The 14,067-nt window shown below is 34.1% G+C and overlaps 2 protein-coding genes across 2 annotated transcripts; both read right to left on the bottom strand.

The window, feature by feature from the left end:
* Positions 1-1,247: 1,247 nt before the first annotated feature.
* Positions 1,248-2,524, bottom strand: LOC142241543 (uncharacterized). Its single transcript, XM_075313332.1, has 3 exons — positions 2,318-2,524; positions 2,084-2,264; positions 1,248-2,025 (listed from the first exon to the last, which is right to left on the bottom strand). Coding segments are annotated over exons 1-3 (777 nt in total). The 5' UTR covers positions 2,320-2,524; the 3' UTR covers positions 1,248-1,431.
* Positions 2,525-6,716: 4,192 nt separating this feature from the next.
* On the bottom strand, positions 6,717-13,663 carry Hsc70-5 (Heat shock protein 70 cognate 5). Its single transcript, XM_075313331.1, has 6 exons — positions 13,434-13,663; positions 13,234-13,280; positions 9,091-9,669; positions 7,924-9,028; positions 7,721-7,861; positions 6,717-7,658 (listed from the first exon to the last, which is right to left on the bottom strand). Exons 1-6 carry the CDS (start codon positions 13,524-13,526, stop codon positions 7,566-7,568), a joined length of 2,058 nt encoding a protein of 685 aa, XP_075169446.1. The 5' UTR covers positions 13,527-13,663; the 3' UTR covers positions 6,717-7,565.
* Positions 13,664-14,067: the final 404 nt, after the last annotated feature.

Genomic DNA, 14,067 nt, shown 5'->3' with positions numbered 1-14,067 from the left:
CAGTGTTTATGATAGTAGCTGAGGAAGAGGAGCATCAACGTAACAATGTCCAAAGGATAGAAAGGAGAAAGCTTCGCGATGCCATCAATCCATTTGAGTTGCCTGAGACTTTGTAACTACATAATTGTTCATGAAGAGCTTGTTACTTAGTTATTGCTTTCCTTTTGAAGGTTTCACAAATATTATAGGGTAAATAAGCCGGCCTTCAAATACCTGTTGGACGTGTTAGCAGCCCATATTCCTCCTCAACGCAAGTCATTTGGATTATCCCCATTAGTAAAACTAAGTGCTGCTCTACGCTTTTTTGCCGAAGGTGGCTACCAGACGGGCGTAGGAAAAGATCGAGACGTATCTGTGGCTCAATGTAGCCTAAGCAAAGTTCTCAAAGAAGTCTTAAATATATTTGAAGAACACCTATGTCCAAAGTGGATAAATTTTATCAAAACGGAAGAAGAAAAACAGAAAATTTCTTTAGCTTTTTACGTCAAGCATGGAATTCCTAGCGTAATAGGATGTGTTGACGGGACGCATGTCCGCATTATTGCTCCTTCAAGGAACAAACACCTATATTATAACAGGAAGGGGTACTATAGTTTAAACGTAATGCTGGTAAGTAATTCCACAACTTTTATTTTTTGCAAATATGAGAGGATTTTCAAAATATGTACAGATCTGTGACCACGAGATGAAAATTCGGTATGTGGATGCATCCCATCCAGGTGCGTGCCATGACTCTTTTATATGGAACTTTAGTGAAGTGCGAAGTTACCTTGAAGAAGAATATCTAAGAAGAGGCAGCACTTATTGGCTCCTCGGTAAGGTTTTGAATGATAAAATAATTTGTAAACTAACTTTTTCTTTTTTAATAGGAGACGCAGGATATTCCTTAGAACCGTGGCTTTTAACGCCTCATAGATATCCACTGCAAGATGACATTGAAGTTAAGTTCAATGAAATTCAATCCAAGTGCCGCAATGTGATCGAACGAACGAATGGTGTATTGAAAAATAGATGGAGATGCATTCTTGGTGCTAGGGAGCTGCACTACGCACCAGCAAAAGCCGCTAAAATTACGAATGTATGTTGTGCATTGCATAACATATGCATTCATTTCAAATGCAATGATGTTGTTGAAGACCTGGAAAATGATTGTGGCCCTACCATAGAAACTATTGATGAAGTTCATGTAGCTCCGTCACGGTATTTGTCCATTGCTCAAAATATTAGAAATAACATTGGAAATAATCTTTAAATTTTTTCACATTAATAAGATCAAATTTATTTTAATTATATTAGAAATTCATTGTTGTGTATCACATTTTATTTAAAATAAACTTATCATTACTTCAAAAGTAAACAAAAACAAAAAAAAATCATGTTTTAAAACTAAAAAACAAAACTATTAATTATAGTAATTATATTCAGGTACAATTAATGCGAATATTTCAAGTCTTCTATTTCCAAAAGCCGTCTGTTTTTATCAATTTTGTCCTCCACTTCTCTCAGTCTCAATTGTTCCATCACCAAATTGTGGCGCTTTTGTTCTCGCAACATTTCTTTTTTTAAATCACAAAGGCGGTCAATCGAGCGATATACTTTTTTAGTATTTTGCTGCTGCTCTGCCATCGCTTTGAGCATTTCTTTTTGGATGGAGATTTCTTCCACAAGTACATCGCGAGACGAGCCCTGTATGTTTTCTTTTTGCACACTTGTTTTCATCTTTTTCAATGGTGGCTTTTCAGGTGTATTATCCGAGTTGCACACACTAGTTTGAAGCACCTCACAATCTAGCAGTAAAAAATCATCCAATTCAGATTGAAGGCTCTGAGGGTTTTGCTTTGAAGACCCTAGCCCATACGTCTTGGCCACACCTTCCACAGACTCTTTCATATTAATTAAATTATATATGGCCTCTTCGGTAGCTGAAAACGTTTGCTCCATATTTGGGCCTCCACCAGTTCCATGCGATGATTTAAAATTTTGTGCCGCCTTGTGTCGCACGTATTTTTTTTGATCGCACCATACCTGAAAATAGTTCATGAGTTAGGTTCTTTTAAATAAACTAATTTAATATTATTCATACCTTCTTCCACTCTGGAACAGTCTTTGATGGTGGTCCCGCCGCGTTTAACTCGGATTCCAATTTGCGCCATACCTTGTTGACCTCCTCCTTATTTCTTGTTGACCATCCCCGCGCAATATCTACATTTAATTGCATTGTGCTAATAAGGATGTCTAATTGCTTTTTATTTGTCGTTTTTGACCTGAAATTACAGAAAAATTATTGTTTTTCATTGTTTTTTAATAAAATACTTACATTTTGGTCGCAACTCCCTCGAATTTTTTGGCGGAATTATTCCCAACAAATGTAATCGTTTTTCCCTTTTTTTTGACATTCGTAATACCAATTTTCTCCCAAGGGAAGAGTTTCCCATTTTCGAAGTAAGTTTAGAATAAGGGAAAAGGGAAAAGAGAAAAATTCCCCGGGGAGATTTCGTTTAGAATAGGGGAACAGGGAATAGGGAAAAAATTCCCAGGGAGTTGCTATTGAGAATTGGGCTAAATATTTCGCTCTTACTGAAATATTCAATTCAATTTATTGAGACAATACAATAGGCCAAATGAGGCCAATAATAGTGTACTGCCGTTTTAGTAAATCTTAATTCTATATATCACTAGAAAAGTACTAAATATTCAAATTATAATAAAATTTTAACACTTGTGTGTAATATTTTGAGATTTTAAAATTTACTATAGAAATAAAATTTAGACGAAATTTTCTATAGAAATAAAATTTCAACGAAATTTTCTATAGAAATAGAATGTCGACGAAATTTTCCATAGAAATAAAATTTCAACGAAATTTTCTATAGAAATAAAATTTCGACGAAAATGATGAAATTTCGAAGAACAAAAGAAATTTGGACGAATATTCATGCTTGTTCTGGGTCTCACCGCATTGTACACCACACTATAAACTTTATACACATCACTCAAAAAAGTAGTTGTTCTGGCTCGCACGTGAGAACAATTTTTTCGGGAAATTTAAAATTTTGTCGAAATTTTGGTATAGAAATAAAATTTCGATGAAATTTTACATAGAAATAAAATTTCGACGCGATTTTCTATAGAAATAAAATTTCGACGTAATTTTCTATAGAAATAAAATTTCGACGAATTTTCTATAGAAAAATAAAAGTTTGACGACATTTTCTATAGAAATAAAATTTCGACGTAATTTTCTATAGAAATAAAATGTTGACGAAATTCTGCTATAGAAATACAATTTCAACGAAAATTTGCTAATGAAGAAAAAATGAAATTTCGACGAATATTGCTACCGTTTATTGTTCCGCGTCGGGGGTGGTCACGAGTTAAGGTCCATATTTAAGGAGATATGTCCAAAACAAGTTTTTCAAATAAAAAATTGGATTTTTGAGGGTTTATTATTGAAATTTAGATTTTTTGGGAGTGGTCACGAATTAATGTCCTTTTGGCTCTAGAATACATATTTAAGGAGATATGGCCAAAATAAGTTTTTCATATAAAAATTTAGATTTTTTTTTTGAGGATTTTCGTCGAAATTTTAATTTTTCGGGAGAGATCACGAATTACAGTCCTTTCGGCTCTACGAGTATTTAAGAAGATACGGCCAAAATAAGTTTTTCATATAAAAATTTGGATTTTTGAGGGTTTTCATCTAAATTTTGATTTTTTGGGAGTGGTCAGAAATTAAAGTCCTTTTGATTCTATTTTAGGAGATATGGCCAAAATATCTCTTTGTGCAATAATTTGGATTTTTGAGGGTTTTCATCGAAATTTTGATTATTTAGGGGGTGGTCACTAATTAAGGTCCTTTTGGGACTAGGACACATATTTAAGGAGATATGGCCAAAATAAGTCTTTCATAAAACAAAAATAATTTTTTGAGGACTTTCTTCGAAATTCGAGGTGTGACGAATTAAGGTCCATTCGGCTCTAGGACAAATATTTAAGGTGATATGCCCAAAAAAAGTTGTTCATATAAAAATTTCTGAGGATTTTCATCGAAATTTTGATTTTTTGGAGGTGGTCACGCATTAAAGTAATTTTGGCTCTAGGGCGCATATTTAAGGAGATATGGCCAAAATATCTCTTTATGCAACAATTTTGATTTTTGAAGGTTTTCATCGAAATTTTGATTTTTAGGGGTGGTCACTAATTAAGGTCCTTTTGGCTCTAGGACACATATTTAAGGAGATATGGCCAAAAGATATGGCCTGAAGTCGTCCTCGCCATCGCTTTTCGTCTGTCGCAACTATTTAGTATTGCGTTTGTCGATATATTCTACTATCGACGATAATTGGTATTCCTGGTGTCATTTTTTTGATTTTTTAGGAGTGGTCACGAATTAAGGTCCTTTTGCCTCTAAGGCGCATATTTAAAGAAGATATGGCCAAAACAAGTTTTTCATAAAAAAACATGCATTTTTGAAAATTTGCATCGAAATTTTGATTTTTTTTTTTTCAAATAAAATTTTGGTTTTTGAAGATTTACTTTGAAATTTTAGTTTTTGGGGGAGGTCGCGAATTAAGTTAGTTTTGACTCTAAGGCTCATATTTAAGGAGATATGGCCATAAAGTTTTTCATATGGAAATTTCGATTTTTGAGGTTTTTCATTGAATTTGTTTTTAGGGGAGGTCACGAATTAAGGTCCTTTTGACCGTAGGATGCATATTTAAGAAGATATGGCCAAAGTTTTTCATATAAAAGTTTAGATTTTGAGAACATGTTCGTCGAAAAAAAGATTTACATTTGTTGAGGATTTTTGTCAAAATTTTAATTTTTCGGAAGGTGTCACAAATTAAGGTCAATTTGGCTCTTGGACGCATGGGCAAAAGAAGTGTTTCATATAAAAATTTAATTTTTTTAGGATTTGGGTGGATTTTTAAATTTTTTGGGGGTGGTCACGAATTAAAGTCCTTTTCGCTCTAGGACGCTTAGTTTAGGACATATGGGCAAAAGAAGTTTTTCATATAAAAATTTCATTTTTTTAGGATTTGGGTGGATTTTTAAATTTTTTGGGGGTGGTCACGAATTAAAGTCCTTTTCGCTCTAGGACGCTTAGTTTAGGACATATGGGCAAAAGAAGTTTTTCATATAAAAATTTCATTTTTTTAGGATTTTGGTGGATTTTTCAATTTTTTTTGGGGTGGTCACGAATTAAAGTCCTTTTCCCTCTAGGACGCTTAGCTTAGGAGATATGGGCAAAAGAAGTTTTTCATATAAAAATTTAATTTTTTTTAGGATTTTGGTGGATTTTTCAATTTTTTGGGGGTGGTCACGAATTAAAGTCCTTTTCGGTCTAGAACGCATAGTTTAGGAGATATGGGCAAAAGAAGTTTTTCATATAAAAATTTTAATTTTTTTAGGATTTTGGTGGATTTTTCAATTTTTTGGGGGTGGTCACGAATTAAAGTCCTTTTCGCCTAGGACGCATAGTTTAGGAGATATGGGCAAAAGAAGTTTTTCATATAAAAATTTCAATTTTTTTAGGATTTGGGTGGATTTTTAAATTTTTTGGGGGTGGTCGCGAATTAAAGTCCTTTTCGCTCTAGGACGCATAGTTTAGGAGATATGGGCAAAAGAAGATTTTCATATAAAAATTTCAATTTTTTTGGATTTGGGTGGATTATTCAATTTTTTGGGGGGTTTCATATGGTCAAAGTTTTCCATACAAAAATTTAGATTTTTTGAGAATATTCGTCGAAATTTAAAAGCTTTGGGAGAGATGACGAATTAGGGTCCTTTTGGCTCTAGGACGCATATTTAAGGAGATATGGCCAAAATAAGTTTTTCATATAAAAACATGAATTTTTGAAAATTTGCATCGAAATTTTGATTTTTTAAAAATTTAAAAAAATTAAAAAAAAATTAAAAATTTGAATTTTTGAGGATTTTTATCTAAATTTTGTTTTTGTTTTTGTGGTCACGAATTAAGGACCTTTTTCGAATTTGGCTCTAGGACGCATATTTAAGAAGATATGACCAAAATAAGTTTTTTATATAAAAATTTGGATTTTTGAGAATACTTATAGAAATGTTAATTTTTTGGGAATGGTCACGAATTGAGGTCCTTTTGGCTCTGTGAAGATTTGCATTTGCAATTTTATTTTTTCATATAACAAATCACAGAGCCAAAACAACGAATTAAGATCCTTTTGGCTCTAGGACGCATATTTAAGGAGATAGTGCCAAAATAATGTGTTCATTTAAAAATGTGGATTTTTTGAGGATTTTTATCGAAATTTTGGATTTTTTGGGGTGGTCACGAATTAAGGTTGATTGGGGTCTTGGAGGCATATTTAAAAAGATATGGCAAACATAAATTTATAAATAAATAATTGTATAATAAATTTCTCACATAACAGTATTTTCATAAATTTTAATTTTTGGGGGTGGTCACGAATTAAGGTCCTTTTGGCTCTAGGAGGCATATGCATATAGATATTGTCTAAATGAGTTTTTTTATATTACACTTGGATTTTTTGACGATTTTCATCGAGTTTTTTTGAAGGTGGTCACGAATTAACCTCCTTTTGGCAAATTAATCTCATCTTGAAATTAGTAAAAATGTTTTGTTTAAAAGCCTAAAATAAATGTTTTATGCATTAAGTTTCTCCATGACCTATGTAAGTTCTTGTAATTGCGAAGGAAGTAAAACGATTTGAGAAATATTTAAAATTTGTGTTTTTTTTATTTGTTCTGTAAATATGTAACTAAAAGTATTTATTTATAATAAATGTTTTGGTTTATCCTTTTTTACAGCATCCTTCTTTTCGCTTGAAACAATCGAATAGAATTCATTACCGAAATAATGGGTAATACATTCTATACAAAAAAGCTTAATTTAAATTATAAAGAAAAGAATATCGCAAATGGGGTTTAATGACATTCTTATGATACAATTCATGAAAAATTATTTGTAAAAAAATAGATTTTTTCTTTTGTTTTCTTCTTCAGGAAAGTGTTACAAAGATCTGAACAAACTAAAATTGGGACACTGGGTAAGAGCGTAAGAGTAGTGGAGGAGTGTGTCATAATTTTGAAAAAAAAAGAACCCTAATTTAAGGTAGATGGTGAATAGATGTTTTTTCATTATCGTTTATGCTACTCTAGTTAATGCGATTCGTTTCATTTTTTTTTACTATACAAAAGCGTAATACGCTACTACTAAACACTAGAAACTAAGGTAAAATCTATGTTTTAAGGTTCGAACCGTATTACGCCCACCAGATAACCAATTGTGGGAGGATTATTCATCACCATTTACACATCATCTGAAATACCAGAAAAATTGGTATCTATGATGTGCAGACAAGCATAATAAACAATAAAAACTTTATGTTGTCTTATAACAAATGGTTAATGAATGATGATTTTCTTTTCTCTCTAAATAAACAGAAAAACAATTTTAAACCCTAGAGTAGAGTAGTTGAGAAGGAAATAACTTATTGTCAAAAACTATATATATAAAATTAAGATAAAATTAGAAGACAATTACTAAAGAACAACAAAGGAGATCCTTAATTCTTGCCCTCGGTTTTCTTTTCTTCGCTGCTTGTTTGTTCTTCTGGCGAACTGCTGCCGGCATTTTGACTTTCACGTTCGGAAGCCATCTAAAAAAATAAAATGAAGCACTCATTATGTGATCTCTTAATTTTCATCCAACCAATCTTACCTTTTTGTATGCCATTTCGAAGAGTTTTAATGAGGATTGTTGCAAGTTGCTTGTGGCTTTGCGAACATCTTCTAATTCTGCGGTTTCCTTATTGGCCAACAATTCACGTAATTCAGCGATTTCCTTCTTCAATTTTTCGCACTAAATAAAAAAATTCAAATTATGAAATTGCCATTTGATTTGATTAGATTATCGACATTTACCTCCTCAGCGGGTAATTGACTCTTGAACTCCTCCATCTTTGTTTCTGTATCGTGAACAATGCTTTCACCTTGATTAACCAATTCAACCAATTCACGTTTCTTCTTGTCCTGTGCAGCCATTTCTTCGGCTTTCTTGACCATGTTTTCGATTTCATCTTTGCTAAGACCACCACTGGATTGGATAACAATCTGTTGCTCTTTGCCAGTGCCCTTATCCTTAGCTGACACATGTACAATACCGTTGGCATCAATATCGAATACTACTTCGATTTGGGGAACACCACGGGGGGCTGGTGGAATACCAACCAATGTGAAGGAACCCAATTTCTTGTTATCGGCGGCCATTTCTCGTTCTCCTTGATGTACCTTAATTTCGACTTGGGTCTGTCCATCAGCAGCGGTGGAGAAGACTTGAGATTTCTTTGTTGGAATGGTTGTGTTACGGGTAATTAAACGAGTGAATACACCACCCAAAGTTTCAATACCCAAGGACAAAGGAGTTACATCCAAAAGCAAGACATCGGTAACATCACCGGCCAAGACACCACCTTGAATGGCAGCACCAACGGCGACAGCTTCATCGGGATTTACAGAGCGGGATGGTTGACGGCCAAACAATTCCTGAACTGTTTGTTGTACCTTGGGCATACGAGACATACCACCTACCAACAACACTTCACCAATATCGGATTTGCTGACTTCAGCATCGGACAAAGCTTTCTGGCAAGGTTGAATGGTACGTTTAATGAGATCGCCAACAAGGCTTTCCAATTTGGAGCGTGTCATTTTCAAATTCATGTGTTGAGGTCCAGCGGCATCCATGGTCAAGTAGGGCAAATTAATATCGGTTTGTTGTGAGGATGACAATTCACATTTAGCCTTTTCAGCAGCCTCCTTCAGACGTTGCATGGCAATCGAGTCCTTGGTGATATCAATACCGCTGCTCTTCTTGAACTCAGCTACCAAGTAGTTGACAATAGCATTATCGAAATCTTCACCACCCAACATGGTATCACCATTGGTGGACTTGACTTCAAAGACACCCTTTTGGATTTCCAAAATGGAAATATCAAAAGTACCACCACCCAAATCATAGACGGCAATGCTAAAATTATTTAAACGCAAGATAAAATCCCTGTCCTAACTTTTTTTAAATGGCACACTTACATTTTATCCTCAGTTTTGTCCATGCCATAGGCCAAAGCAGCAGCGGTAGGCTCATTGATTACACGCAATACATTAAGACCTGCAATTTGACCAGCATCCTTGGTGGCCTGACGTTGAGAATCATTGAAGTAGGCAGGTACGGTAACAACAGCATTTTTCACGGGTGTATTCAAGTAAGCTTCAGCAGTCTCCTTCATCTTCATCAACACAAAAGCACCGATTTGCGAAGGAGAGTACACTTTACCATCAGAAGATTGTACCCAGGCATCACCGTTTGAGGCTTTAGTGACTTTGTAGGACAAGTTCTTCAAATCCTTTTTGATTTCAGGATCATCAAAGCGACGACCAATCAAACGTTTGGTGGCATAGAATGTGTTAGCAGCATTGGTAACGGCTTGGCGTTTGGCGGGCATACCAACTAAACGTTCGCCATCCTTGGAGAAGGCAACATGGGATGGTGTGGTACGAGCACCTTCAGCATTTTCAATAACCTTAGCCTGTTTGCCTTCCATAACGGCTACGCAAGAGTTGGTGGTACCCAAATCGATACCGATAACAGCGCCTTTGACTTCGCCAGATCTATGTGAGTGCAGAATGGGTTAGACAATATTTTGACAAAATGCCATTACGATGGAATATGGGGGATGATGATGTTATGAATTTGTTTTTACATAGCACTAAGCACTAGGAGCCAATAAAATGCATCATCTCAAAGGGTGCAATTAATAAAAAAAATTACACTTTTTCCAAGGATATCCTCAAGTGTCATACCAGTTTTTTAACAAACATCCCTTTAAGCTATGGTTATGTTTTCATGATTTTCAAAAGCTGCTATACCTTGTCACCTTATTATATATTCTTTTTTTCGGATATGGACAAAATAAACGCTCGAAGGAGTTCACAAAAATCTTAACGAGTGGAATCTCCGGAAAAGTCAACAGATTCGTAAACAGTGTGTTATGTTCCAAAATCTTGATTGCTGCTAACTGTTCTGCATGATATTTTAATATTTTGTTCTGCATGATATTTTAATATTTTCATGATTTATAATCTAAAAATTTCTTTTTTATTTAACTTTATGTGGGCACTAGTTCTAACACTAACACTTCTTAACTACCGACGATTGACTAGAGGAAAATTCTAATATATTTGAGCTAAGCACAAATATTAATGTATTTCGAACGAATCCCCAGTCGATAGAAAAACACTCACTCGAATTCGAATCAATTAGGGTTTCGGTATTTTTGAAAGTTTGTTTCGTTTGTCTGCGAATACATTGATTATAAAAAATGAGTATTTTAAAAGTTTTGGCCTGAGAAATGTCAAAAATTTTTTTTTTCTTCACACATTTTGTATACGTCCGTTTCCTACTCGACAACAAAATATGAAGTGCTTTGGCCTTCGACATAAAGGACCCAATATCAATCTTCTTTCGTTTTAAATACGTAAGAAAGATGCCGTTCGATATACATAAACAGGGAATAAACTTCACCTGTTATTTATTGTGGTAGCCTGACATTTTAGGCTCACTTAGGCTATTCAGTCCATTGTGATAACACAACGGTGAACTTCTCTATTATCACTGAATGCTGTACGATTTCACGATTCACCTCCTTAGAAAACATAGTACATAATATTACATAGAAAAATTTAATGCATTTATACGCACATATTGAATTGAAACTATCGGTTGAGATTTGGGAGATAATCCCTTTATAAACGTTGTATCGATATGCAGACATTAATACGGCTAAGGTTTTGCATACACATAGCCCATTTACTCGCAAATCCCATAAATTGCAACGGTCACGGTTATCTAGAAGCAAGGAAATATGAAAAAATTGGCCGTATGTACACACCTCTAGGTAATCTGCAGTTCATAATCGAAATAAGCCTTCACGGCGCTCTATTTGTGGGCTATATCCACCCTACGGGAAATTGGACCAAATTACCACATATGCCATATTCCTAATTCTGGTTCGATTCGGATGCTTAATTTGAAACAGGATCCTAAGAGTTTTCCCAAATTGGTTAATTAGGAGCTGTATATGGCGTAGTTCTATTAAGATGTCCAAGTCGCGTCCTAAAGTGTAAATTCACCCCGTCAATTACAATCCATGCTACAGTGACCGAACCCTTCCATATGTTTTGACCTGAACTGGAACTGGTCCATGCATACCAGGGACTAGTCCTGTACCGGTCCATTTCCATTTCCCGTACGGTAATTATGAACCAAAAAGGACTAAATTTTGTGCGATTTCTAAAGGGTAAATACCGACATTACGAATCCAATTTTGGTAGGATCGGATAAAAATTAATCTCCAGGAAACTCCAAGTATACAATTTGGGGATCGGTCTATATCGGGGATCGGTCTATGACTGTGGACAACTTTTTTAATTAATTAAGGTTAATACTGTCATCAGATATCAAATTACCGACTGATCGAATGAAAAATAAGCGTTCAGGATTCCGAAAAAATTTCATTTGTTGATCGGTCTATGCGGGGAAAATACTTTTATTGTCTGATATGCAATACGGTGAAACTTATAATATGAAATGATGTATTTGTGCCAAGATTCAAGTAACAGCCAAACGGGCATTGCTAGATCGACTCATAATTTTAGCACTCTGTGAGCAGCAAGTCACGGCAAACAAACAATAAAAGAGATGTTTATGTTTATTTTTATTTTTCTTATTCTTATTCACTTATACACACGAACATACATATGTATATAACTAAGTAAGGTAACAATAAGCACTTCAAAATTGCTTAAATCTATAAAAAAAAAGCTATTGGTATCACGACTTATGCTGCTCTCTGAGTATGTATATTTTATAGTTCTCAGACCAATAATTCGCTACGTTACAAAAATAATGAAAAGATATTGTAAACATTTCTGACATATGTAATATTTTACTCAATTTGGAAGGTATCTCATCTCAAACAATCTCAACTATCATATTTACATTTTAGCATAACCCCCTAAGTAGTTTCACATTTTAAATCTTTATTCATGTTGGAATTTCCTGGCAAAGGCTCTGAATACATGTAAGTATTTTTTTGCTTGATACATGTAACTTCATCACAAAATAAAATTGAACCTTTTTCTTTAAATATCACGAAGACAAGGTGCAACACTACCTGGAAAGAATGCACATTGCTTCGATACTTAGATATATAAAGAAAATTACCTAGAAGTTCAATCACTAGATCCATGGCAATTTATCTCAACATTTGTGTCAGGCTAATACTAGGACGCCATCAATAAGTTTTTACATTCATAGATGATCTAATAATATATTTTCTTCAAAAACTTATGAAGATATATTTTTTCAACGACCCGACTTTTCGAGAACAATCACTTTTAATTTTCTAAAATTCTAGAAACTCTTTGTGACACTGTTTAACAAAAGATCACTTAGTGTAACTTTTCAGCGCCATGCGGCCGTTTGTTGGTCTTATCAGTTTTGTGTGAGAGTAAACCAATGAGTTCCATAATGTACAATCAACCAATACATAAATATAAATACATAGAGGCTTTACTATAAACTGAGTAAGTTAGAGGTAAATTGCACTAAGTAAATTGTCCTCAGCTGTTTCTTATATAATAACCTCGAACCTTCATTCATTCGTATAAAAGTACACATGGTTGAATGAATTGATTTATGCGTACATATGTATGACGAATCTGTTGTTAGCATAGTGAAGAAAGTTAAATGAAAAGTGATGAAATATCTTCAGCACTTAGTGGCTAACATGTATTTACACAAGCTGGCATAGAACAATAAGAAAAAAAGTACATATGGTCGTCTACAAATGGAAAAACAAAATGTTTTACATTTATGCCTCCCCTTTCGATAGAAAACATCAGTGACGTCTTTGTGACGCAACCTTTAGGAACCAAAAGACAAAAAGAGATCAGTCGTAAAAAAACTAATGATTTCTCTAATCTCACATGACCCCGGCCGGTCAAAGGGACCTACGACATTCTGGTGGCTATGCCCATTGGGTGAATTACATAAGCCCTTGGCTGAAGCAAAAAACATAGATTTCACTTATGAATGCACATATGCGGGCGGGTATATTATGGGGACGATTAAATGATTTTTCGATTTTGCTAATTTGCTAATTTGACACTTACTTGTGACGCAATTGTGCGGCAAGTCCATTATTCACAGCGGCTAATTGCTGCAAAAAAAATGAAATGAAAAACACGTAAAAACATATATTCAAAAGATCTCTTGAAACATTAGTATTTTCAGAATAGTTCTTTGTGTTATATAAAAGTTCACTATATAGGCAATTTATTTTAAAACCATACAACGAAGGAAAATTACTTACATTTTCGAATATACTGGAACTTTTTCCCGACACCAAAGCAGCAGTTTGACGTTGACCAATTAAACGTGGCAAAAACTTAGTAGCGCGCAACATTTTGTATGATATTTTGTTTTATTTAATTTTTGTTCACTTTTATTCTACGATTTTTTGCAATTGGAATTTTTGTCGAATACTGAATATTTGCCTTCGCGTGCACACGTTTTTCAGGAGGTACTAGAAGAGTTGCAATATAAAGAGCATGAAATGTCAGTCCAGTTTGACACTTGATTTTTCGAGAAAGACAACAGAGCGACACCTGTCGGTTATTTTAGTACGGATTATTATGGAGCGGTCATATTTGAAGAATTTATTTTGGTGCCTTGACATCCATCCCAATAAACACAAACGTTAAAAAAATGGTGAAATTCAACAATTTTTCAAACTTATAGCCCATTCACATTAGGCACGAAATCGACTAAAAGTAGATTTGAAATCCCTGTTTTATAAAGCAAATAACAGTTGAAATCTACTTAAAGTGGATTTTGGAAGTGTAATGTGTATGAGGTATTATTTTCAAAGTATTAGGGTAATATTCTAGTTGAGATATAAGGTGAGTACTATGTTCGGGTTTTTCACAAAAACAGTAAATTAAAAG

This window comes from Haematobia irritans, chromosome 5, assembly GCF_050003625.1.
Source record: "Haematobia irritans isolate KBUSLIRL chromosome 5, ASM5000362v1, whole genome shotgun sequence".
In the NCBI taxonomy this organism is placed as follows: Eukaryota; Metazoa; Arthropoda; class Insecta; order Diptera; family Muscidae; genus Haematobia; species Haematobia irritans.
The sequence above is the reverse complement of the archived record's forward strand: the minus strand, read 5'-3'. Positions and strand labels throughout refer to the sequence as shown.

Bases quoted from the DNA above. Each gene is read 5' to 3' on its own strand.
- Hsc70-5 (XM_075313331.1), bottom strand. From the start codon at position 13,526: ATGTTGCGCGCTACTAAGTTTTTGCCACGTTTAATTGGTCAACGTCAA. The intron at 13,281-13,433 runs GTAAGTAATTTT...TTTTTTTTGCAG, and splicing joins GTTCCAGTATATTCGAAAAT to CAATTAGCCGCTGTGAATAA. The intron at 7,862-7,923 runs GTAAATGTCGAT...TTTTTTATTTAG, and splicing joins GTCAATTACCCGCTGAGGAG to TGCGAAAAATTGAAGAAGGA.
- LOC142241543 (XM_075313332.1), bottom strand. The intron at 2,026-2,083 runs GTATGAATAATA...AACTATTTTCAG, and splicing joins CTGTTCCAGAGTGGAAGAAG to GTATGGTGCGATCAAAAAAA.